We start from the raw sequence: 25,675 nt of genomic DNA on the forward strand, positions 1-25,675 counted from the left end.
GGGGGACTCAGCCTAATGCCTTGTAATGCTCCTCTCCTTAAGCTCTGTGTGACTCTGCAAGGAGCTGGGCTCTGGAATAGCACAGGCAGTGCCCATATTCCCTCCCCTGGAGCTCCCGCAGCCATCAGCTCTCCTCCGTCTGCCCAGGGTCCCTGCCTTTGCTTTTGGGGTGTCCCCATCAGGATGGCACCCCTGAGCTGAGCCCACGGGATCCTGGCGGCACATTTGCCTTGTGGTGTGCTCTGCCTTTGCTGTCGCCAATGAGCCTTTTGGAGGCAGCAAATGGATTTTCCGTGGCTGAAGTCTGTTAACCTAGGAGCAGACTTCAAGCTGGCTATTTTTACCTGTTCTGGCACTATTAATAGTTGTACGGTTAGCAATAAACGCCAGTCGAGATATTTGATTTGTCTGTCCCCCCAGAGGTTGGCGCTTCCTATTCCCCCTGTTGTTTTCCATCAACTGCTTCAATTAAATGATCTTGTCGTTATTTTGGGGTGATACATTTGTGCTTTGCAATCGGCTGTTAAACTCCTTCGCTGTCTCACACACAGATCAATAAACATAGGAAGCTGTCCCACTTTCTCTCCCCAAAGTGTCCTTGTGCCTTTGCTGCCAGGCTGGATGCTTCCCTGCAGGCAGGGATGGGGCCATGAGGGGCTGTTTGAACCACCCCTCCCTTCCCCTCCCCCTGCCCCCCCCCCCCCTCCAACAACTCCTCCAACTCCTCTGTAAACCTTTGGACAGTGTTTAAATTAATATCCAAGTGTAAGACCACACCTGGGGGAGATGGAAAGCTCAGCACCATCCGTTTCCCAAGCAGTGCTGATGAAATACACCATGCTGCACAAATTTGTGTGTTCTACCTGTCCCTGACATCTGTCTTGGTGTGTAGGTAAGGCTTCTGCTATCCTGAACCTTATTTAAGTGTCACCTTTTGAGGTTTTGGGGCTTTGGTTTTTTTGGTTTTTTTCCTAATAGATCCTCACAGGTGTTTTTAATTGACTTTCACATCAGCCTGATGTGAAAGAAGAGCTTGGCTTTCCTTGGGCTCTGTCTCTCACTCATCGATGGTGCAGAGATCCCTCAGTGCAGCAACATTCCCACTTTCCCAGGACTATCGCCTGCATCTTGCTGGTCAGGGAGGTGCTGGTTCAGCTCAGCACCTCTGCAAGCATCCCGCAGCCCTGGGCGGCTGCCGGGGCTGGCCCTTGCATCCTGCTCCAGTGCAACCAAGAACTCAGCACCCAAGATCAAGCGGCGCAGCTGCAGCCATGCACCCTGCCTGCCCCGGCAGCAGCGCTGCTGCCTGCACTGCGCCTGCATCCCTTCCAGCAACCTTCCTCCTCTTCTGCCTCCCCACGGCCCCCGCTGGGCCCTGTGCCGTGGCTCATGCCCCCAGGCCAAGCATCCCCAGCCCTGCTCAGAGCGGTAGTGCAGGTGCGCTGCCCGCCCTGCCCGCGCTGCCCGCCCTGCCCGCGCTGCGCGCCCTGCCCGCGCCCTCGCCTGCCCCCTAGCGGCGGAGTGGGCGCTGCAGCGACACTGCGCTGGGCACCCGGGGCTGGGGTCGGGGCCAGCAGCCCCCTTCAGGGGACACCGAGGCCGCTCTTGACCCCCGCCCCGGCCCCGCCCCGACCAGGGTCTTTTCTCTGGTCTTTCTGCGGGGCAGGTGCCTGCACTCCCGCCCCGGCACGGGCAGCGTTCACCGGAGCGGGGGGCGGGCTGGGACCCCCCGGGAGCCCCCGCCCCGGGTCCCTGCGGCCGGGGGTCCCACTGCAGGGGTGCGGAGCCCCTCACCGGGCTGCCCGCGGGGCCGCTGCAACGCACCGGGGCCCCGGGCTGAGCTGCGAAGGGGTCGGCTGGCAAACGGGACCGGGAGCGCGAACGGGGCTGCGAACGGGCCCGGGCTGGGCAGCGCCGGGAGCGGGGGGCGGGGGCCGGCGGGCCGCGCGCGGGGCCGTGCACTGACTCAGCCGCCACCGCCCCGGGCCGTGACGCGCCGAGGGGCGGTCGCTGCTGCCTCCATATAACGCGGCGGCGGCGGCCGTGCAGAGCTCACACCGGCCTTTCCTGCGAGGGGAGAGGGGCTGAGCAGCCGGGCAGCCGTCGCCTTCCTCCCGCTCCTCCTCCTCCTCCTCCTTCCTCTCCGCGCAAGCTGCACTTTCACCGGCTTCAATGAAACTGGCAGCAATGATCAAGAAGATGTGTCCCAGCGAGGCCGAGCTGAGCATCCCTGCCAAGAACTGCTACCGCATGGTCATCCTGGGCTCCTCCAAGGTGGGCAAGACGGCCATCGTCTCGCGCTTCCTCACCGGCCGCTTCGAGGAGCAATACACGCCCACCATCGAGGACTTCCACCGCAAGTTCTACAGCATCCGCGGGGAGGTCTACCAGCTCGACATCCTGGACACATCAGGCAACCACCCCTTCCCAGCCATGCGCCGCCTCTCCATCCTCACAGGTACTTGGCTGGGGAGTGTCAGGAGAAAGGGGGGGGGGGGGTCCCTTGCCAGCTTTCAGGGGTTCTTGCCCAGTTTGGGGATGTTTCTCCAGTCCCGGGAGGCGGGAGGTGGGATTTTGTGTGTGCAGGGAGTGGGCAACTTTGCACCCTGCACGGGGTGGACAGGAGGATGCAGGACCCGGGTGCTGCCTGGTCCTTCCCTCCCCAAGTCGCCGTGTGGCTTAGGCAGTGGGTCTCTGTGTGTCCCCATCCCTGGAACCATCTCACGTTCCCTCTTTGTCCCCAGGAGACGTGTTCATCCTTGTGTTCAGCCTGGACAACCGGGACTCCTTTGAGGAGGTGCAGCGCCTGAAGCAGCAAATCCTGGAGACCAAGTCGTGCCTGAAGAACAAAACCAAGGAGAACATAGAGGTGCCCCTTGTCATCTGCGGCAACAAGGGCGACCGGGACTTTTACCGGGAGGTGCAACCCAGGGAGATTGAGCAGCTGGTGGGAGGGGACCCCAAAAAATGTGCCTACTTCGAGATCTCGGCCAAGAAGAACAGCAGCCTGGACCAGATGTTCCAGGCGCTCTTCGCCATGGCCAAGTTGCCCAGCGAGATGAGCCCTGACCTGCACCGCAAGGTCTCGGTCCAGTACTGCGACATCCTGCATAAGAAGGCGCTGAAAGGCAAAAAGCTGCTGAAGGAGGGGGGCCGGGGCAGCATAGAGGAGGCGTACGGCATCGTGGCCCCCTTCGCCCGGCGGCCCAGCGTCCACAGCGACCTCATGTACATCAGAGAGAAGGCCATCGGTGGTGGGCACGGCAAGGAGAAGGACCGCTGCGTGATCAGCTAGGAGCCTCCGCTCACCCTGTGATGGGAAGGAAAGAAGGAAAGAAAGGAGGGGGGAAAGATGCTCGTTTCTGAACTGACTCAGGGTGGGCAGGTGTCCCCCCAGGCAAAGAGGGGGTCGCCTCTTCCCCAGCCTCCCTCCTCCCCAGGGATCACTTTCATCGGCTCCCTCCCCCAGGGGGGCATTTTGGGAGCGAGGGATGCAAAGGGGGAGGCTTTGAGGGGCAGGAGGGGGGTGTCGCTGGGACCAGCCTCCTGGGCAGAGAGACAGGGAAGAGTGAGCTGCTGGGCAGCCAGCTGGGGGGCTGAGCGTGGAGGGCACGGACCTTGGTGTTTCTTTCCCTCCCAAACCACCCAGCCTCGGGCACTGCCTTCAGGTGGGAGGGCAGGGGTCTGCCAGCACCTGCCTGGGGCTCTGGGGTTGGTTTTTTGTTGTTTGTTGTTGTTTTTTAACTTGAGAAGCTGTGCACGGCCTCTGGCTCTGTGTCGTGTGTTCGTCTGTGTCTGCAAAACACGTGCAGAAGACACTCCTAAGCTGTTGCAAAGACATTGCAGAGTTACAGCCCTGATGGACCAAAAAACTGATTCTTGTTTACATTTGTCTTGTCTGATTTGCAAGATCTGGGGAAGGTGGGGAGAGGAGGAAGGGTTTTTTAAAATAAGAAAATAATAGGCACTTTATGTAGGTATTGTTTGTCATTGACATGAACAAAAAAATCTTCAAGTGTTTCTACTGTGGGTGAAACTTGATGTTTTATTTTTTCTACAAATTAATAAAATCTTTTTAAAATGACACCTGTGGGTTTGCCTTTGCTTCCTCACCCTGCCCCCTAGCAAAACCCGATCCTGCTGAACAAAGACCTAAGCCCCACTCCAAGCTGCTAAAAACAGCCCCTCAGCTCAATCCCTTTATTACCCCATTTTCTTCGACTCCCAGTGCAAAGGTTTCCGCCTCTGCAAGCAGCAGATTTCTTGCCACACAGGGTAACGAGGGGCCACGCACAGTTAGTTACTCAAACGGGTCACCGAGCCAGGACTCTTTCCTCACTTCACTAACGCTGAGTGACGATCCTGCCAGCCCCATGACACGCCGGGCATTGGCATGCCATTCACCGCAGAGACCAAGCTAACTGACATCACTTCGTTATAAAGAGCTGATTGTGTTTCATGCTTTTTCCCGATCAAATAAGCACACTTTAATGATGTCAACAGAGAGTGATTCATTTGCACCCAGTCTGGGATATTGTTTTTATTTTGCAACATGAGTAAAGGAAGTACTTTGCTCAGAAGGTCACCTTTGCATCTGATGGTTTCTAATCTCTTCCCAATAACAAGTCACAGTAATCATTGCTAGAAGTGAAAGGGAAAGGGGGAAGAGCTCTTTCTGGCTCCAGCTTCTCTTTCAGTTCATTTTCAGTCCCTGTTCTCCCCTCAATTGGCAGATCAGATCTACATTTAATACACATTAATGGCAAAAAAAAATTCTATTGAAGCCACAAAAACTAAGGTGGGTGAGTGAGACTGCAAACCAAACCACTTCAGTTTTGTTTGAAACTTGGATTCAAGTTGACAGACTTAACTTGTTCCTGTGCTAAGTGCCAGACATTTCTTTGGAAACATGTTGTTTCTTCCAGCTCTGCATATGCCCCGATTTCACAGGAACAGCAACTGGCAAAAAAAGGGAAACCACCATCCAGGCATGAGACACAAGAATTTATTGAGCTGGGACAGGCAATGGCTGGCAGAAAGGTAATTTCAGTAATAAAAAGAGTGTACATTGTGCTTTGTTTATCTTGGTGTTCTGCTTTTCTCAGTGTTTACACACTGGCACCTTCCCAAAGAAAGTACTAGTAAAGTATTCCAGTGGGACAGAGCAATCCTTAGGCTACAGGTGAGTCACAACCATCCCCGCTATCAACAAGCGAATTACTTGCCTTTTGGTTTAGGAAAGCAAAACCCAACCCAGACCTCACTTCTCTTCTTTTGAAGGCACCCTCTGGTGCTGGTTCTCAACAGACACTCTATTTCACTAGCTGGTTTTTCACCTCTTCTGCTACCGACCTGCACCCTCTTTCAAGATAATTGAGAGAACCATGAGACTCACGGTCCTGTCACACCTTCGTTAGTCAGTGAGATGCAGCGCTGCTTACCAGGTTGTCATCTGTCACCGTAAGAGCTATCAGCAGGAGGACAGCAGGCAGGGAGCCCCGGGATCCATCTGAGTGTGATACAACATTCAAGAGCTTTCCATCAGCCACTGGCAAACGTTCAAGCCACGCAAATGCTTGTGCTTGTGGGAAGCCCCTGGGGCACTCTGGATGTGCAACTGACCCATCGTGTTGAGCTCGACTGCTTTCTCATATGGAATAACTAAAAGCTCTTATCATTTAAGCCCTTTGTTTTGATTCTGCTTGCCCTCCTGTGTTTTAACAAGATACACAATGTATTGCCTACAAGCCACACTCACCCAAGGAGACTTACACACCCAAAGCCTACCAAAATCCACTTCCTTGGCAGTCCCTGCTTCCAAAAAAGTGATGTAAAGACACAGGAGCTGTGCCCAGGCTATGCACATCCTCTGTGCTGCCAAAATCCTGCCCCTGCTCAGCCCACATCCACTCAGTGAATACACAAGAGGGGCAGTCTGGGATTTCTAAATCTTTACTTGGCTCATCTCAGACACAATCATCACTTGTTTAAAAAAACAGGGAGAGAAATACAGAAGTAATTGAAAGCAATCATTCCTCTTTCAACACACAGAGACTGGAAAGTGTCCCAGAGACCCTTTCCAGGAGCAGGGCCAAAGAGCTCACGCTTCTGTCTTAGCTCTCTTTATATTTGTCCACTTTTAAGGGGAAAAAATGCAGAAAATGCCCCCTTTTTTCTTGTTGAAGTTAACCACCAGGTACTTTGACCCTTAGCAAGGAGAAAACATAATGTCTCCTGCTTGCATGTACAAAAAATAACCCCACCCCGAGAGGAAACAGATGCATATATAAATGCACAGTCCTGCAGCAGATCAAAGTGAACATACTGCTGTAATCACCATATGTGAAGCACACAGTGTTCTGGTTCAGCGTGACGTGCCTGTGATCCACTCAGACACAACTTCAGAGCAACACGACCGAAAAAGCATACAAGAAAGAAAAGCAAACTTCTTCCACCTCTTTCTCTCCTGTTCAGCCAAGAGAGGAGGTATCTCAGACCCGGAGAGCAGAGCTGTGCCCTTCCTATTCTTTGGGAATTTCAAACATGCAAAGGCTCTTGTACTTCTGCAGCAGTTCATTTTTGGTCCGGACCTGCTCCCGCAGGTTCTGCAGCTGCTGCTGCTGCTGCTCTGGGCTCACACCGATGCCAGGCATGGAGCTGATCAGCTTCCTCATCTCCTGGAACTTGTTCTTGAGCTCATTCAGCACCTGGTGAACATCCTGGCTGTCCTTGTCCATGCTGCAGAGAGGAAATTGAGATATTGTTAAATTCTCCTATTGGAAACACCCTTTTAGCCCACGGGGGTGACTGTCATTTCCAGTACAACCAGGGCTTAAACTGGAATTTACTGGGAAACTTTTGCCCTTGGTAATTCACCTATCCCAATAAAATGGACACAGACAGATATACAGCCTGGGTAGCCTCTGGGGCAAACTGGTTTCCTGCTGATCTCCAGCACAGAATCCGGTTACTTCAGGACCCATCACTCGTGTTAGGAGCTGGCCTGCAGTTCTAAAACATTACCACGGAGCAGGCTAAATTCTTCCTCTTGTTTGAACTCCCATATCTCTTTTTGGGGAAGGTAAGATTACATATGTGTGTTGTGTGTAGGCACCTGGAAAAAAAGATCTCAGTCTCACCCATGACCCGTTGCTGCTGTAATACAAAAAAAAAAAAAATAAATCAATGCAGTCAAACAGCTTGACAGCAGAAAATAGAAACTGTTCCCCAAAGTATCAGAGAGTATCCAATGGCAGAGAAAATGGTACTTTGGAGCTTTAAAACGACTCTCTGGGGATGTATACCTAATAAAAGAGAAGCGACAGCTTTTTTTTTTTTTAAGAGCAGCACAATTGGTTCAGCAGCCAGCTCTGTGCTTTTCAAGGCTCAGTGTTGTCTGAGGCAATGTCTGCCCTCAAACCCTCATTAGTATCTGCCTCAGCTTTGTTAGCACCAGCAAGACGTTTTACCGATTCCAGGCAAATACGAGCCCCTGCTTCCAGGACACCTATTAATAACAAGAGCGGGATTCTAATGGTCTTTGAAAACTGGGAGCCTGTTCAATAGCCAGACCTAAAAATAAATCTGCTTGGCATGACCAGGGCAGAGAGGTGCTCGATCATAACTTTGGGGAATCATGACACGGCTGAGAACGAAACTTTTAACCAGATGGTCGCCGTTTGTTTCAAAAGCCTGTTGGAACAAAATATTCATTACTCTCTTCTAAATAAAAATGCAGCTGGTACTATAATGTATCCCCATTATGCAGGCATTCACGGTCAGGTCAGCAGTGGAAAAATACAGGCGCACACACAACCCCATGGCACGTCTGGGGAGGCATGGGCTGACACCGTCTTTAATCCCCCGTAGCTGCAGGCTGGCTTTGAGAGGGATGTCCTCCCTGCTCCACGTCTCCCCAAGTCTTGTTCCCTTCACCACACATAGAGAACTGACAGCTGACTGTCCGGCTGGTTGATCCAAAGGAATAATTATTTCATTTTTCGTTGGCTTGTTTTTTTCTCTGATGGGTGGTTTTCCTGCTGGATCAAGCCACTGAAGCAACTCCCTCTTTGAGGGCATGGACAGGCCGGAGTAAGGAGATGTGGGAAGAGACTGCAGCTGCCTGCAATAACGCAGGATTCAACGCAACGTCCAGCCACAGGCAGTGCTGACCGACTGTGTGTAAGACCTGCCTTAAGGGACAGTGTTCATCGTTCTACCAGCACAACCAGCTGCCGGCGGAGCCACGCACTGGGACCTCAGCGGCAATGCCGTTTGACTGTACAAGGTTGAAAATATCAGCAAGCCCTGCTTAGGAAAACTTTCCCCAGACCCAAACAACAGGAAAGAGCACATGTCCTTGAATGTAAGCAAATTTACGCGGCTCCTGAGCACAGAGTCACCTTGGAGATGTGTCTTCATGGCTGAGTCAGTGTCAAAACAGCAGGGCTGGGCTCTGTGACTAGTGGCAGTGTTAAAGGATAATACATTTGCCATCTGTCAGGGACATGAGGCAACACATCCCACCACTTGCCTCTGTGGTCCTACACGTCTGCAGCACTGCTCAGCGTACCTACGTCTGCTCAAGCTGCCCAGGAAATGCCGTGTATGAAGCCAAGGGAGGTAGCACGGTAGCAGGAGTGGGTGGCTCAGTGGGACAGGGCACAAGATATCCCAGGGACTGTCATCTGTGGGTCACCGTGACCTGCTCAGTGACGTATAGGAATCTGGGAGGTCTCAGCCCATGGCTACAGCCCACTTTGCTTATGTACATGTGCGTACCTGGCAATGGGCTTAACCTCACTTCTGTGGTCTGCACAGATCAGGCAGAAGCAAGGTCGGGGACAAGTTCCCCCAGCACAATGGGGCAACGGAGGGAAATCAGACAGTTTGCGTTCTCATGCCCTCATGTTTTGCCTCTGGACCAATCTGTCTGGGGATATTCAGTCTTTCCTTGCCATGGCTCACGCTGCAGAGCTGTTAAGGGTGAAATTCTCTGACCTGTCACACATCCTTGATACGAGTGAAACATCAGCGGGACACAAACCAGCCTCAGCTCCTAAATAAGCACACAGGGAAAGGGCAGCCAGGCCCACAACCAGTAACAAGGGAATTCATGCTTCCCATGCCCTCCACCTCACCCTGCAGGCTGCCCAGGCGAGAGCACAGAACTGGCCTGGATGGCTTTTCATGGCACAGCCATGACCCTAATGGGACCTCACACAAGCATCTCTAAAGGGGTTATCCTGAGCCAGAAATGTCACAGTTCTCAGGATCTGTTACCCCTACAGTACTTATCTTGAACTGGGAAGAGACCAATTTAACCTGTACTACTGCAGAAGCCATCCTCCCTTTTGCAGGTCCCCAGAAACCGGCTGCATTCCTGCTCCAGCAATGCCTGTACCTTTTGAGGCTGTTATCAGCCAAACAGTACAGTTATCTGGAGTGATAACCCAGCACAAGTACAACACTCCTGCTTCCTGGCTGTTACCGGTGGGGCATTGTCCCTGGGACGTGGGAGCACCTGCACCGCCCAGGTGACCCAAACACCAACCGAGGTACTGGTGTGACTCAGAGGGAGATGCACTTGGGGCTGCGCCAGCTCCCTCTAACACTATTCCCAGGAATTCCAGCTGGGAGAAAAAGGGCCAATGAGATGCTGGGAGGTTGGAGAGCATTACTAGAGAGGGGACCTCATTGCCCTGCTACCCACCTGGGGCACCCTGAGGATGCTGGCAGTTGGAAAGCGTGATCAGAAGGAGGAGCCCACTGTCCAGCTCCCCATCCAGAGCATCCCAGGGATGCTGGGGGCTGGAGAACATTACTAGAGAGGGATTCCCTTGCCCCACTCCCTGTCCAGGGCACCCTGAGGATGCTGAGGGTGGGAAAGCATCAGTAAAGGGGGGACCACACTGCCCTGCTCCCCACTCAGGGCATGCCTGAGGATGCTGGGGGTGGGAGAGCATCATTTGAGGGGGGGACCCCACAGCCCTGCTCCCCACCCAGGGCACCCTGTGGATGTTGGGGGCTGGAGAACATCCCCAGAGGGGGATCCCATTGCCCCACTGGGAGCCAGGGTACCCTGAGGACGCTGAGGGTGGGGCAGCATCATTAAAGGAAGCCCCATAACCCCACTCCCCACTCAGGGGATGCCTGAGGACGCTGAGGGTGGGACAGCATCATTTTTTTTTTTTTGGGGGGGGGTGTAGCCCTGCTCCCCATCCAGGGCACCCTGAAGATGCTGGGGGTTGGAGGACACCCCCAGAGGAGGATCCCATTGCCCCCCCGGGACCCAGGGCACCCTGAGGATGCCGAGGGTGGGACAGCATCATTCGAGGGGGGACCGCACGGCGCTGCTCCCCGCCCAGGTGCAATCAGCGGGCCCGGGGCAGGGCAACCCCGCACCGCGGTGCCCGGCTCGGGGCGGGGGGCCCGGTGGCCGCGGCCGCCGTTACCATTTGATGATGTCGTGGACGAGCGGCAGGAAGGAGAACTCCTCCTGCGCGGGCGGCGGCGGCGGCGGCTTCTGCTCGGCGGGCGGCTCGGGCGGCGGCGGCTCCTCGGCGGCGCGGGCGGCGGCGCCCCCCGAGGCCATGGCGGACCCCGGCCGGGCCGCGGCGCCGCGCAGTGACGGAGCGGGGCGGAGCTCGGCCGCGCCGCCCTTCCCGCCCCGCCGGACGCCTGCGCTGCGCCTTCCCCGGGCTGCGGCCTGCGCCGGGCCCGGGCCTGCGCCGGGAGGTGGGCCGAGCCTGGGCCTGGGCCTGGGCCTGGCCCGGGGTTTGGGCTGGGCGTTCTCCTGAGCTTGGCCTGCGCCTGGGCTGGGGTTCGGCTGGGCCAGCACTGCGGTCTGGGCAGGCCTCCCGCTGAACCTGGGCCGGGGTCTGGGCAGGCCTCCCCTGAGCTTGGGCCGGGGTCTGGCAGGCCTCCCTCCCGCTGAACCTGGGCCGGGGTCTGGGCAGGGCCTTCCCCTGAACTTGAGCTTGAGCTTGGGCCTGGGCCTGGGCCTGTGCCGGGATCTGGGCCTGGGCCAGGGACTGCTGGGGCTGGGGCTGAGCCTGGGCCGTGCCCCTGTGCCCCCCAGAAGTCCCCGCTCCCAGCCAGGCCCCTCACACCCCACTGGTGCATTGCTCTGCACAGGACTGAGCTCTGCGCGGGAGGTGGGAGGCTGGAGGAAGGGCAGAGCACAGGGTCCTGCACCCCGAGGGCAGGGCAAGGAGAAGGGCTCCCAGCCCCTCTTTGCACGCAGATCAGTGAGCTGAGCCTGTGCGCATCCCTCCTTTTTGAGCCAAATCTTAGGGGGAAAATCACATATTCTGTGTTAAATCAGTAACACTGCAGGGTTTTGCTGTTGCTTTTAGATCCCAGCTTTCTGCTGTGGTTTTTCATTAGTTGGTGTCCTTAGTTTGACTTTAATGCAACTGGGGACAATATGTCGAGGGGGCTGAGTGACAGGGACGTGGTCTTTGTAATGCCTTAAAGATGGATACTTATGTGTGACCAGGCTTTCTGCCCAAGGGAGGAGGCACAGCTGACATCAGTCGGAGGGGAAGCAAGCTGGAGCGTTGGCTGAGAGCCTGAGCTGGAAGCTGGAGGAATCTGGAGGGAGAGAGACACAAATCTGGTGTCAGGGCTGGGACCGCTGCGAAGCTGGGAGACGGGGAAGAAATGGGGCTCTGGCGTGACTGACCTGTGGGTGGAAGAGGCGGCTTGAGATGGCGTGTGGTCAAGGTTGGGACATGGAGGGTGATGCCTCTCTGCACCAAACGGCCTCAAGAGTTCGCTTCAGCAAACGGCTGTGGCTGTCTTTAAACTCCTCTGTCAACATAAAGGATTGCAGCACTAATAATACCAGCCACAGTCATGAGTTTTTCTTCCTGAGTTGGCCTAGAGAAAATGCATAATTTAATTTTTCATTTGAAATAGGCCCCTCTGCTCAGTTATGAGCCGAGGATGACTGGGAAGGCAATTTTCTTCTTTAAACCAATTTCTTTTGAAAAAGCAAACAGAAGCTATTTATATATCAAATGAAAATGCTGGTAACCATTTAAACATGTGGAGTATTGACTGTTTGTTCTAAATATAGCAGATGTAATCGCTCACTTTGTTCCTACTGTCAGGAATAGAGCCTGGCTCAGGCGCTGATGCTGGAATGTGCGAAGGAGGAAGGAGCCCGGGGGAGCCCAGGTCCTGCTGGGCAGATGCCTGCGGGGAGGCTGGTGGTATTTATGCTCCTTGACTGAGCCAAGCAGGAGGTACAGGATGCCGTGTCCTTTGCATGGAGCTGAGCTGAGAGGTTCATTTCTGTCACTTTTTATGGGCTGTTTCTAAAGCAAGGCTTCGTTCAGGCTCTGTGGGGGACGCTTTTCTCTGTACTGTGCCATCTTAAACTCTCCCCTTGACTTGATGGAGGAGGGCGGCTAATTGCTAGGCTGCTGGGCGCCTGCCTCTTGTGGGTGAGTGAGGCAGTCGTCAGAGCAGGTGACAACATGCAGATACCATTCAGCCGTACCTAAAGCCCTGTCAATCAGCATTTCTTTGTGTCATTCAGTTCCCATTTTGGGTCATGTGTTTCCACAGCAACTGAAACACACAGCTTTATCTAGTTAGTGTGCCTCCTTGTCCCTGCCTCTCACCTTCCCTGTCTTGTGGGAACAGCTCCTCCAGCTCCCTCAGGTGACCCATCTCCCTCCTTTGGGGCTTGTCACATCTTGTGGCAAGCCCAGGGGAGAGCGAAGATGTTTTGTGGTAGGGTTGTGGTTTGACAGGCTCCTCCATCACTGAAGATGCTGGTGAATTGGCTGGGTGAGACTGTGTGGTCACCATTTGAGTGTCAGCTTGTACGAGGGGCATAGTAGAGCTGTTGTCTGTACCATGATGGTGTATCCCGATCCCTGGTGAGGACTGCAGGGGGATGTGAGACCCAGCTGACATGCTGACAAGTGTTGACCTCAGGCGAGGAGCAGTGCTGGTGTGCCCTAATCTTCACCTGCCCTTGTGGAGCTCCAAGTTGTGAGACCCTTGTCCTCACAGGGTGACTGATGGCCTGGGTTATTTCCTTGCAATGCAGTTCCTATTAGATATTGCCCACAGTGTGGTCTTCTTCATCCATGTCACTTTGCAGGCCTGTCGGGTCTCCATCTCGAACGGAAGGGCTGTGTGACCATCTGCTGTTCTGTGGAGCTGGTGTTGGTCTGCAGTTCTACCTCATTTCCAGTCTGTATTATTTTTACCCCCTGTCAGTTCCTCAGCAGAAGGGTTTGAATGAGCAACCTATGAAAACTAGTGAGGCAGCTAAAACATGAACAAAATTGCTTAGTGTTGAATGAAAAGAGTAATTTCCCCCTGGATTTGGTAATAAACCTGAAGTGCAAATGATCAACCCATTCCTCGCATTTGATTGTGGCTCTTTGTATAATTCACTTGCTGGACAGCCAGTTTCTGAAATGTGCAAACGTCTCCAAACCATCTGATCTCGGCATCTTAAAACCATCATGCATACTTACTGCTCACCCAGACATTTGGTTAACCCATTATCCTGAAAACCAGCTGATCAAATATTCTATATCCAGACCCTCTTTTGTTATTGCCTGTTTCCTTTACGATACCAGTGTTACTCTTTCTTTTTTTTTTTTTTTTTTTTTTTTTTTGTCGTTTCTGTACAAATTGCACCTCTTGTCTGCTTCCAGAGGTAACTTTTGAGGGATTTACCACCAGTTACTTAATCCAGCACCAGGTGACTGTGCCTTTCACTGTTTCCTTACAATGACTTCACATTTTTATATTGATGGTCTGGCATTTCACTGGGCTCCACTTCTTGCTGCCGGACCATCTGGAGCTTGTTGTGCTGTTGCCACCAGCTCTGTTAAAATTTTTTACTGTGTGGCTATCACCAGGTTGAACTTTATCTCTTCCTCCTGCTGCTGCACTGCATCGTCAGCCTGATTTTCTATTTAAGTCTTGCTGTGCTGCCGTGCTGGGATAAGTCTGTATTGCTAAGTCGGGAAGGTGTTGTCAGGGTTGTGGCCACCTGGGATGGGGTGATAAGAATGAGAAGTTCCAGCTCCAGTCCTTGGCTGTGGTCAGCAGCACAGAAACGCTGAACCTTTTCTTTAGGTCGTGGCTGTGATCCTGCAACTGCTCAGGTTCCTGGCCAAGATCCCCCTAATTTTGACCAGATGGGAATTTGGTCTTGGGCTCTGTTCTGAGTCCTGATGTCATTCAGGACCCTGGTGTCCCAGACTTCTTGGGGGGTGCTGATGGGAACTGGGGAGGTCGTAAGTCAAGCTTCATCCGTTGAAGTAATGTTTTAGCCAAAGAGATTTAGGCCCTGGAGGTCTGGCTGCCCCGGGACATGCAGCCCTGCATCACCACGCGCTCCCAGAGCTGCTGGTGCCCCAGGTGCTGTTGGTGGTTAAGATCCAGCTGGTATGAACAAGCAGCACCAAACGTGTCCCAAGCACCTTGGTGCCTCCGGGAGCTCACCGTGCTTTGGCACAGCCGCTTGCTGCTGGGAAAACCGCAGTGCCCCGTCCCAGGGCTGCCGTGGGGAGGAGGGCTGTCATCCCATGGCCCAGGAGATGCTGTCCTTGAGGAGAGTGGCTGCTTCTCCCAGGCAGCCCAGTACAGAGGACAAGAGGTGGCACAGGAGGTTTGGCCAAGCTGCTTGTAGCTCGGGGTTGGGTGTCAGAGCTGCAGCGCATTGGCCTGGCCGGGAAGGCCAACGCTTCGGTGCACCGAGCCTCGGAGGGAGCATGGGGATGTGTCAAGGGCACAGGGAGTGCCCGGTGATCTTGTGACGTTCACTGGTGCCATCCCATCGCTGAGCAAACAGGGAGGCTGGCCCAGGCTGTGTGCCACCACGGGGAGGCACCCATGCCAGTGCGTGGGCAAGGCTGGCACCAAGGGCTGCTTGCGCAACGCCAGCTACGCAGAAACGTGGGTCCGGGAAAACACGCTGGATCAGCCGCAGCCCCCAGCCTGGCCCATCTCTGGGTGCAAGCGTTTCTGAAGCTCACTGTCTCCGTTGGGCAGCGCTGGGGTATCCCGGGGTGGGGGGTCCTGGGAGCCACCAGTCCTGGCAGGGTCCCACCAGGTCATCCCAGAGTCGGGCTTGATACTCCCAGCCTCAGTTTCCACCCAGTGCAAAGGGGTGAAAGTCACCTCGCAGAAGCAAGGCAGGAGCTTGGATTGTGAATTTGGGGTGTCCCTGAGGAAACCTACCCCTGCGGGGGGGATGTGCCCTTGTTACCACCGGGCAAAACTAGCTCTGTCTCCCAGCTGGCTCTCTCCTGCGGCACAGTGACTCAGCCACGTCCCTGCCTTTATTTACAAATAATGAGTTTGCCACACAACACGTGCTGCAAAACACGAGGCAGCGGTGTTTGCGCTCTTGATATGTACTCGTGGCCTTGAAGCAATGCTGCAAGAGCCTGCACCAGTGCCCGATGCCCAGCCTAGGGCATCCCTGACCTGCTGGATGCACACCCTGCATGTTGGGCAGGTGATGAAGCGGGACAGCACCTACCTGTGTGTCCCTGGACACACACATCCCTGTGTGCATCCCTGCGTGTGCGTGCATCCCTGCGTGTGCGTGCATCCCTGCGTGTGCGTGCATCCCTGCAAGTAAGCGTGCATCCCTGCAAGTGAGCGTGCATCCCTGCGTGTGCGTGCATCCCTGCGTGTGCGTGCATCCCTGCAAGTGAGCGTGCATCCCTGCGTGTGCGTGCATCCCTGTGTGTGTGTGCATCCCTGCAAGTGAGCGTGCATCCCTGCGTGTGTGTGCATCCATATGTGTGTGTGCATCCCTGCAAGTGAGCGTGTATCCATATGTGTGCGTGCATCCCTGTGTGTGTGCATCCCCTGCGCTCGTGCATCCCTGGGTCCCCGAGCAGCACTGCCCTGCGCGTGGGCACAGGGTGGGTTTCACAGCTCCCTCTGTTCAGAGGACACATTTGTCAAGATAAATTTGTCTGGATGCTTGTAGCAAAGACTTGCTAATAGGGCTGCTTTAAGGACATTAGTGAAATCCCTGCTCCATTTCTTGGTGCAGTTCTTATTCTGCTAAAGTGGGTCAGGCTTTGTTTGTGTGTTTGTCAGGTTCCCTTCAAGTGTGGCAGCGAAAGCCATTACCTTATGTTTGAGCACTTATAAGCGTTGCTCTTTGGTTATTTAATGCAGGGGGAGAGGAAAGGAGCGTTGTTCAGACTTTTTTTTTGGCACCACTGAAAAGGCATCAGGTTCAGATTCTAGCCTGTCCTTTGCTCTAATTGCAAATACAGTTTCACGATAAATGGCCTAATTACTGAAAACAGACAAATTTTACGTGGGCTTTGGAAGATTAATCAGGTGTCCTTGAGGAATTGCAGTTTTATATGCCAGAGCAGTGAGTGGGTTTCTGGGGCAGCGCTTGGCATCGTGGGAGACACATCTCCCTTGCAAATCCAGGCACTGGGAAACGGCAAAGTCTCCATCCACCTCCACTGAGAAACCATTTAATCCTTCTCCTGATCTGGGGAAAGGTGCATTTCTGCAGGACCAAGGCCATGGCCTTCTTCCCCGGCCGTGGGCTCCCTTCGGCAACCGCAGCCAAGCCCGGACCCCCGGGTGCTCCTGTCACCCTGCCTGGGGCAGCCTGTCCCCCCCTCAGCAGTGCTGGCAGCTCTCGCCTGTTTTTGGGGCTGGCAGCCCATGGGGCTTGTCACGGTCACACGGCTGCGGCCCCAAGGAGCCCTGTTTGCCAAGGGGTTAATGTTTAGCTGCTAATAAACAAAGCATATCAGAGAGGTTTTGCTGACCAGGTAGTGAAGCTTTCCCGGGAATTCTGCTGGCTCTTCCAACACAAGCAAGGCCAGGATGTGACGGCATGTTTGCCTCAGATAAAGTTTTCAATGGAAAATGGCCTGGATTTTCCTAGAGCAGGCTCCTTGCTTCCCTCCAGCTCCCACTCGCTCACTCCTGGGCATCAGGGCATCTTTTGCTCAGCCACATCCCATCCGGCCCAAAAGCTTTCTCGCCATCCTGGCCATGCTCTGATTTATCTGAGGAGGAGTTGTTTATCGGGCTGGGATCGGTCTGCGGTTTTGGCTCCGAGCAGCTGTCGGGGAGCAGGGCTTGCTTCATGCTAGCAATGTCAAAATAAGGTTTTCAAACAATGTCAAGGGGGAAAAGAAAAACCCTCCTTGTTGTTCTGACTTGAGAAATGAGTGAAGTTGTCTGTTGTGCCTTTACCCCATGGGCATTTCTCAGCTAGAAGACTGACTTTTCCCCCTAAAGGCACGTGCCCTAAAGCCCAGCTCAGCAGCTGCTGCCCAGCCTGGTCACCATCGGGTGCCTATGGCTCGATCCAGCCTGGAGCCAGCTTTTGCCCTTTTCTACCTTACGGATAACGCTGAGCCCAGCCTGGCTTCTCCCGCAACGGCAGCCAGCAGGGAGGGAGGCCGGAGCATCATGTGAAGCAATTCAGTCCGTAACACCATCCTCTAAACCCAGCGTGGCTCAGCCCATTTTATCAGTTCCTCATGCCCACTTCATCATGCAAACAAATGTCATTAGAGAGGGGCGTTTGGCTGTCAGATAAACTCTTGCCTGTCCTTGCTCTCACTCCTGCCCCAAACCAGTGCTCCCAGCACTGCAGGAGGCCCTTCGGATGCTGCTGCTGCTGCGTTTTGCTCTTCCCCCATGGCGATGGCAGCTCCTGGCAAGGCTGGCCCCTTTGTCTCTCCCACCCGGGGATTACACCGGGAGCTGGCTGCCGGCCGGCCCGTTCCAGCATCTCTCAGTACTGCGGAGATAATTGCCATAAGTCTTAATTGTTCCTGCTGGATAACGAGCATTTTGCATCATCATCTCCAGCTGCTGTGAACATCATCTGAGTTGCTATTTCAGGGGCGGAAAGCGGCTCCTCTGAGCCAGGAAAGGCTGAGCCAGGCTGGATCTGGCCACCTGAAGCAAAGCCCCTGTGCCGAGCCCCCGGGACAGCAGTGCCAGTTTGCAGGCATGCTTTGGGACAAGGTGCAGGCCAGGGGCTATTCCCAAGAGGCAGCCTTGACATGAGGGTGTGCAAATGTGTGATTTTCATTGTGCTGATGAAACACAGCCAAATCCCCAGGGATTAGTGTCTCCAGCCAGGCTTCTCCCACCTAGACACAACATTGTCCCTGTGGGATGCAGAGGGCTGGAAATGCATGTGCATATGCACATATATGGATGCACACAAGCATACACACATGCAGGCATGCACATCCACATGAACACGCATGTGCATAGAGCTACTCCCACGGTGGGAACCTGCGGGCACATTTCCTTGCCAGCCTGGTGGGCTCCTGCTCCAGCCTTCACCCTGTTTGAACCTCTCCACACAGGTGCTGGTGTCCATGTGCTCCAGAGGGAGATCCCTCTTTTATTCCCTATGCTAAATTTTATGGTGTTTTAAACTAGCTAACAGGCTCATGAACTGGGCAATTGCAGGGGGAACCCAGCAGATGAGCAAACAGAAACCTCCACCCCTTAAAACACAAGGAATTGTCTTTACAGTGCAGTCACTGCTCGGTGTAAAGAGCTGTGTGTGTTCTCAAACACATCACATTGCTCTTGTCTAGTGGTGCCCCTTTTTTCAGGCAATGCTGTTGCAGACAGCAGGGCTGGCCACAGCCTCACCATGCTGTTAGACCAGGCAGACCTGCTCTGTAGAGGAATTATAGAGGAATGAAGCTGGGTTAATTAACATTGATAATGTACAGCTGTGGGCTGGCTTCAGGGGCGGTGGGTTGGCTGACGTGGATAATGTGCAGCTGTGGCTGGTTCCTGCTAAGCAGTTAAATAGCTGTAAGGAGTAGGTAAAGAGAGGTCTGGAAGAAGCAGGAGGAGGAGTGTGCCCTGGGTGTAGGAGAGATAAGAAGAGGTCCTGGGAGAAGCAGGGGGCCTGGAGGTGGATGCAGCAGAGGCAAGAAGCAGGGTGGACTGGCCTGAAGAGGTTGAAGAAGCAGCCTAGATGGTAGATGAACTTTTGAAACCTTGTGGGGAATTTGTGGCTGTGCTAGGGCAAGGTGAGGGAACTGCTTATTGAAATTAACTTGGTATGTGATGGTTAAAGCCTTGTTGTAGCTGGCTGGTTTTGCTAGTGCTGTGACACTGCTCCACGCTGGCAAGACATGTGGCCTAGGCTGTGACCACAGCAAACATCACCCCTTTCCTCTGAGTGACTGGGTGGAGGAACCAGCCACGTGGTGGAAACACCTGGTGAGGTATTGATTTCTTCTCCACCAAGTACTCTGCAAGATGCAGGAACCTGCCACCTCCCAGGCAGGGCTGACTGCAACTGGGGCAGCTCTAGTGCACGAGCCTTGCTTGGCAGCAGGGCAAGCATTTGAGCAAGGTAAGACTGTGGTGCTTGGCTCCCTGCGCCCTGTCCAGCACCTGGCATGGCTGCTGGTCATTGCTCAGTGCTGCAGGATGTATTCAGCAGCCAGCTGTGGGATTGCTGCTCCACAAATGTGGTTTTAGGGCAGCATCAGCAGAGGCTGTCCATCCCGTCCTTCCTGTCCTGTCCCATTCCATCCCACAGCTCCCAGCCCTGCGCTCTGCACCTCACTTGCTTTTTATTCTCTACAAAACATAAGGCTGCAGCTGACTCAAGTGTGAACCTTGTCCTCGGAGCAGCATGCCTTGAATTAACCCTCTGGGCTCTTCGGGCTTGCAGAAGCTTTCAAACAGTTTTCCCCTCTGCTCCAGAGATTTCATGGCCACAGCCGAGCAGTGAGGAGGCAATGCTGGGCATTGGGGTCCACGCTTGGCTGCCTGTGCCCTGTGATGGACCAAGCTGCTTTTGCCAGCTACTTTCGACTGCTGGAAGGGGTTTGAGGACATCAATGTGGCATTAAAGATGTAAGGCAAAAGGGTTTTACTGCCAGCTTGTCACTTGTGCCCCTAATGTTGTGCGCAAGCCCCTGGAAATGGGTTTGCGAAGGATGCTGCTGAGTGTCTTGAGAAAGGGTGATTCAGGGCTTGAGATAAGAGTCCTACAAGCCAGCTGGGAATGGAGAGAGAGGAAAAAATGTGTCAGGGCAAGAGAGGGGAGAGATAAGTGGTGCATCTGGGCCGGGAACATGAAGCTGTCGGCCTCCCTGGCGCCATGGGGCTGCAGGGCAGCCAGATCTGGGCTGCGACAGCCTTGGATGGAGCCGGCCATGCGGCAGAGCCTGGCTGCTGGCAGGGCTTGGGGAGACCGTGTGGGAACCCCCTGCCAAAGCCCTCTGGCTGCAGAGGGCAGGGGGGAGGCAGCCCCGTCCAGGAACCTGCTCCAGCTCCCGAGGGCTGTGAGAGTAAAGGGTGATGGGGATGGCTTCCCCCAGCCCCATGCAACCTGCACCCCACTCTCTGTCCTGCTCCCCACCAGGGCTGCCGTTGCAGGGCACAGGGTCTGGTATGTGCCAGGGCATGGGCCATGCTCGCAGCGGGGAAATGCTGATTTAGTGCCATGAGCTCGTTCTGTCGGTGACTGTATGTTACACCTTTGGGAACTGCAGCGTGCTGCCTTTCGTATCGGCTTGAGCTTTTGGGGCTGGGGGAGGTTTTGTACCAAAACAGCCTCTGCCACTGCCCAGGTGGGGGTTTTGGGTGGCCAAGAGGGAAGGCAGCATCCTCGGGAGCCAGCTGGGCCCTCATGGCTGATTTTGCATGTTGTCTCCTAATTGCAGTTCTTCAAGTTCTCTCAAAGCAAAAAGCATAATTAGCTAGAGGACAGGAAAGGCAGGGAGCTGGGAGCAGCCTCCGGAGCTGGTGGCACAGGGGTGGCTGCCGGAGGGCTGGGCTGCCGCTTGGCTTCTGCAGGATCCCTTCTCCCCACCAGCAAACCAGCCGCTGGCATTTCTCCTGCCACCATCACCGTCCTTCTCCCTTGGTGTGCTGCATCCGCTTGGCCATCCTGGGAGGAAACCCAGGTGCTGGCAGCAGTTCCTTGATCTCGTCCCACCACCACCGCACCCCTGCAAGCACACAAACACATTTCTTTTCTGCCAACTCCATATTTGCAGCCACTGTATATACAGTATAATCCACCCACAGGGTATCCAGGCTGTACTTGGCTCGGAAGGACAGAACATCCTTGTGATTCAAAAGGTCAAAACGAATGTCAATACCCTGTTGGCTTGAGTCAGCAAGAATGCCAAAGCTGCCCTGGGGACACAGGGTGCTCAGAGGGTCGGTGGTGGCTGCTGGGTGTGCTGCTCTGCGCGCAACAGGCATGGGGTCCCTGAAAGAGTTCTGCTTGCTGCAGGGTCGGGCAGGGTGGCTATCCCTAATAATAACAATATAATGGTGTGCAAACAGCTTTGCCTGCTCCTGGAGGTCCCCTGTACACCTTTTCCACCCCTGGATAGTGAGGGGGGAAGCAGGATGTGATGCTGCTCCACAACATCCTCCCAGCCCACGCTGGGAGCAGCCGCCCAGGGCTCAAGGCTGGAGCAGGACCAGCTTCCACCCTGGCCAGACCTCCACCTCCTCCTCCCTAATGGAGAGAAACTGCTGTCGCTTCGAGCTGGGCTGGAGGAAACTCGGCTTAGGCGGATGCCTGGGATTGATTTCCAAGTGACAGAGGCGCTCGTGTGTCCCTTGAGCTCTTGGCCCTGTGCTTAACGATTTTCTCTGCTAATAATCTCTGCTGAGCAGGCAGCAGCACATGCAGGCACCGAGCACGGGGATGAGGGGGATTGTTTGGAGCTTGACATGGTGATGGCAGGGCCACACTGCTGTTCCTGACATACAGATTCTTTGCATTTCTCCCCCAGTCATCCCAGCAGGATGGCTGCCCGTGAAGCCCTTGATGCTGGCAGCACCAGCCCCTCTGATGGCCCCCTTCTAATGAGAACGAGGCCTTGTTTGGGCTTAGGGGATTTGCAGGTGAATTAGGAAATCCCTTTGTGGTGGCAGGGCAGATGCTGGGAGCTGATGGTGTTTTGCAGCAGGGTTTGGAGGCTTCGAGGCTGTGCTGGGCACAGGGGGTCCTTGGTGTGGTCCTCCTGGATGCAGCATTCCCTCCCACGCATCTCCCCTTCCCTCTCCCCATGCAGCACAGGGAGCAGGAACAGGAGTGTGAACTCGGGTGCAAGATTCTCCAAACACAGGCTTTTGGGGCAGCCTGCGGTTCTCGCCAGCCAGGCACAGCCTGCGAGGAGCCACGTAGCCGGGCAGGAGCGGCAGCACACACCAGTCCCCGCATGTGCCGAGGTCAGAGCAGGCAATGGCAGCTGGCAGTGCTGCCCAGCCTGGCAGGGCTTTCGCAGCCCTGACCTTTCTGGCTTTGAAAACAGGACAGGAACAAGACGGACTTTTGTTTTCATTTTGGGAGCTGGAACGGGACCTTCGGGCTGTTCCTGGGATGTTACGGCATCCCAACTGCCGCGGGGGCGGGGACTGCGCTCTGACACCCTAGGCAGCCTTGCCTGCACTCTTGTGTTGTTCCCATGGTGTCCTTCAGTGACAGAGCCCAAAGCTCTCCCTGTCCTCTCCTGCAGCCAGGCTCCCTGGGGGTGCTCCCCCAAGGGCCACCGGCGGGGACAAGCAGCTCTCCGAAGGACCAGCCTTCAGTTGGAAACCCCCACTGGCTCTCGCTGCAGCTCCTGTGCCCAGTGAGCCCCAAGGAGGTCAGGGAGTTTGTGCCGCTGCTCAATGCAAAACGTGACTGTTGCCCTCAGTGGCGCAGGGCACTGAACTAGAAAACCAGCGTACGAGGAATGTGGGTGCCCCTAGCTTGTATGACCCTTAAAACCCAGCTCATGGCCACCAAGCAGCCGCTGGCCAGTGACCTCGGACCGTGCTGTGGGGATGCAGCCAGGGACAGGAGGGCAGGGAGTGGCTGTGGCTTGCAGCAGGGCCATGCTTATGCCCATCACATGAGCCCAGCATCCAGCCACGAGCCAGGTCAGTGGTCCTTATCCAAGACCTGGAGACCTTCAAGTCACAGAAATTGGGGACAGCGTGACGCGGCACCACCATAATTAGGAAGATGCTCCTTGGCAGCCTCTCCCTGCACGGGGCTGGCACCAATTTGCTGTTTGATACATCGGCCATGAGACAGGCAGTAGATGACAAGAGTGTTTTATCTCTAGTGTGACAAGGGCTCTATCTAGAAGAACAGGCAAATCACCACATCCCTCTGATCACCAGTGGGGATCTGGCACTTCGCTGTCACCCACTGCCCGCCATGGCGCAGCCCCAAGGACAAAAAGCTTAGTGGCTCTCTGCTTCCTGGCCCCGCTCCTTATCAACCTCCCCCACCCACAAACAGAGAAATAACCTGCCGGCTCCCTGTGCAGGAGATTGCGGAGCTGGCCTGTGATGGGGAATAACATGGGCCCTGTCAGTCGGTGCATGTGGCAGTCACCAGCAGCATGGAGGCTTCCTGGCAGATCCCTGGAACGTGCCCGATAACTCCCCGGGAGCCATTCGTGCTCGCCCACAGGGTTGCCTGCCACTTCTGTGCCAAGAGCCCCTTTAATCTTGTTGAGTGACAAATTCATGCCACCCTTCGCAGGCTCAGGCTTTCTGCTGCAGCCACCACAGCAGGGAAACACGTCATTTTCAAAGAAAATCAAGATTCCCAAGTCACCTGAGTAGCAGGGACTTGAAGAGTTCACTAGAAAAAATCAAGCCGGTTCTCAGCTGCCAATGCCACGGAAAGCTGGTGTGGGGCTGTTGGTGCGTCCTGCGGTGGTTGGTTCAACGTCTCCCCAAATATTCCAAATCCTTCTGCTGGCAGAGCTCAGTCAGGGCTGGTGGGGACAGGTCCCTGTGGGCCAGGAGGCACTGGAGAAACAGGAGGGTTTGTAGAGTGTGGGGCTGGGGAAGGAGTGGGGACCTGCCAGGGCAGCCCCATCCCTGTCCCCTTTGGCCACAGCCCCTCCACAGTGCAGTAACACCCGGCACCTCCTTGAACCCCCCAACACTGAGTATTCCTGCCCTGCACCCCCATTGCACTGGCCAGTCCCTTTTCCTTGTGCTGGCATAAGAATTTACACAGGAGCTGCGTCAGGAGCTGAGTCCGGCTGGAAGCATCTGCCCTGCCAGAGGTTTGTGCCCCAAGTCATCCCTGCACCAGTCTGGCAGGATTGGTGCCACCCTGAGGTGCTGTGGTGCCAGCACCCCCCTGCTCCCGGCTCTTGTTTGTGCCTGTGGGTGATATCGTCCCTGTGAAAAACATGATCTTTGGTTTTGCTGCCTCAGGGCTGAACTGTTGCCCTCCCTGGGGATGAGTCCCTGAGGGCTGGCAGGGATTTATAGCTTGCTGTGATTTGTGCTGGAGGTGGAGCAGGATGGAGCCGTCGCAGCTGGCGCTGAAGAAACCTTGGCATCAGGATTGTCCCGGCATGACCTTACCTGGTGATGCAGGGCAAAGCCCTGGGGATGGACAAGCATCCCCTGAGAACTGCAGTGGCATCCACAGGATGGGTGACAGGGTGCATGTTTAGAGTCACCCATCCCCCTCCTGGAAAAAAACAGATGGGAGATTTTAAAATGTACATTTTTGCCTCTGGTTCAGGGGTTTACTCCTCTGCCCCAGTCCAGGAGGGACACAGTGGGACCTGGCACTGCCAGGAGGGACAGCAGGTGACCCGAAGGCAGTGCAGGCTGGGGCAGGCCAATCAGCTGAGCAACAAAGCAAAGCAGAGGGGCTGTGGAAATAAGGGGCTGCCAAGTAACCAGGCCCTGGGGGCACCCCCAGGCACCTCTTCTCCTTGTACCATCACCCTCCTCTGTGCAGGAGTGGGGAGGGGAGAGGGCAAAGCAAGCCCTGAGAGCCGACCCCAAATCCCAGCCTCTTCCCTGGGCCCCCACCGCCCCCTTCCCACCCAGCTCCCCCTGCCAGCGCAGGGCTCTGTGGCCACACCAAGCGCCGTCACACACGAGGCAGCACAGGGAGAGTTGGGACTCAGACGATTAAATAACAGCATCTTGTCTTCTGCAGGGTGTTGAAATCCAACCCTGGGTGCCCTCGAGCGGCTCCACTTTCCCTGCCCTCCTCTCCTGGGTGAGAGGTCTGCAGTTGCTCGGCTCTGTTTACTAACCGTGGATTTTTCCCTCCAGCTGTTCCTTTATTTCACTGCAAAGCGATGCAGAACCACCTTGGCAGGGAGCAGGTGAAAGCCCAACACTGATGCCTGCACCAGTTCAGACCAGCAAGGAGCCGGCATCCTGCCGGCAGGTGGGATAGAACACGAGGGGACATGGGGAGGCAGGGTCGGGTGTGCAGGGTTGGGGGACACCAGGGGTGGTGGGGCATGTGGGGTCACAGCAAAGCCAGCGCTGGTGGGGGGACTGCTGGGGACCACCACCCTCAGGAGACCTCAGGAGGGCCCTGGGGCCGTCAGGATGGTGCTGTCCCCCTTCTGAACCCGGGGCTGGAGTGTTCCTCACCTCCCATGTCACCAGCATCCCTCCTGGGACAGCTGGGGACAGTGGCTGGCTTTCCAAAGAGCTTTTGGTGACGAAATGCCTCTTGAGCAGCTCTGTACCAGTGCAGCCAGACACACAACCAGCCCACACCGAGGTCACGCTCTTCCCACTGGGCTTCTACCAGCCAGTGAGTTATTGCAGGAGGAAAGAGATGATTTAGCCTTAATTTATCCTTGCTGGAAAGATCCAGGCATCTCTCCCCAGCAGCCTGCATGGATCCAGGGCGGTG

At 55.3% G+C, this 25,675-nt stretch overlaps 2 protein-coding genes across 3 annotated transcripts; one reads left to right on the plus strand and one right to left on the minus strand.

The window, feature by feature from the left end:
* The first annotated feature begins 1,481 nt into the window (after nucleotides 1-1,481).
* RASD1 (ras related dexamethasone induced 1) lies at nucleotides 1,482-4,084 on the plus strand. Of its 2 annotated transcripts, none has more exons than XM_080386625.1 (2): nucleotides 1,482-2,458; nucleotides 2,816-3,088. In XM_080386625.1, the coding sequence occupies exons 1-2, from the start codon at nucleotides 2,173-2,175 to the stop codon at nucleotides 2,938-2,940; spliced, it is 411 nt and encodes a 136-aa protein (XP_080242751.1). In that variant the 5' UTR covers nucleotides 1,482-2,172; the 3' UTR covers nucleotides 2,941-3,088. The 2 variants fall into 2 exon arrangements, with proteins under 2 accessions (XP_080242751.1, XP_080242750.1); XM_080386624.1 differs by having other exon boundaries at nucleotides 1,496-2,458; nucleotides 2,745-4,084.
* A 905-nt stretch (nucleotides 4,085-4,989) lies between these two features.
* Nucleotides 4,990-10,662, minus strand: MED9 (mediator complex subunit 9). Its single transcript, XM_080386626.1, has 2 exons — nucleotides 10,455-10,662; nucleotides 4,990-6,738 (listed from the first exon to the last, which is right to left on the minus strand). Exons 1-2 carry the CDS (start codon nucleotides 10,592-10,594, stop codon nucleotides 6,522-6,524), a joined length of 357 nt encoding a protein of 118 aa, XP_080242752.1. The 5' UTR covers nucleotides 10,595-10,662; the 3' UTR covers nucleotides 4,990-6,521.
* Nucleotides 10,663-25,675: the final 15,013 nt, after the last annotated feature.

The sequence above is a fragment of the Falco punctatus genome (assembly GCF_963210335.1).
Source record: "Falco punctatus genome assembly, chromosome: 4".
Classification (NCBI taxonomy): Eukaryota; Metazoa; Chordata; class Aves; order Falconiformes; family Falconidae; genus Falco; species Falco punctatus.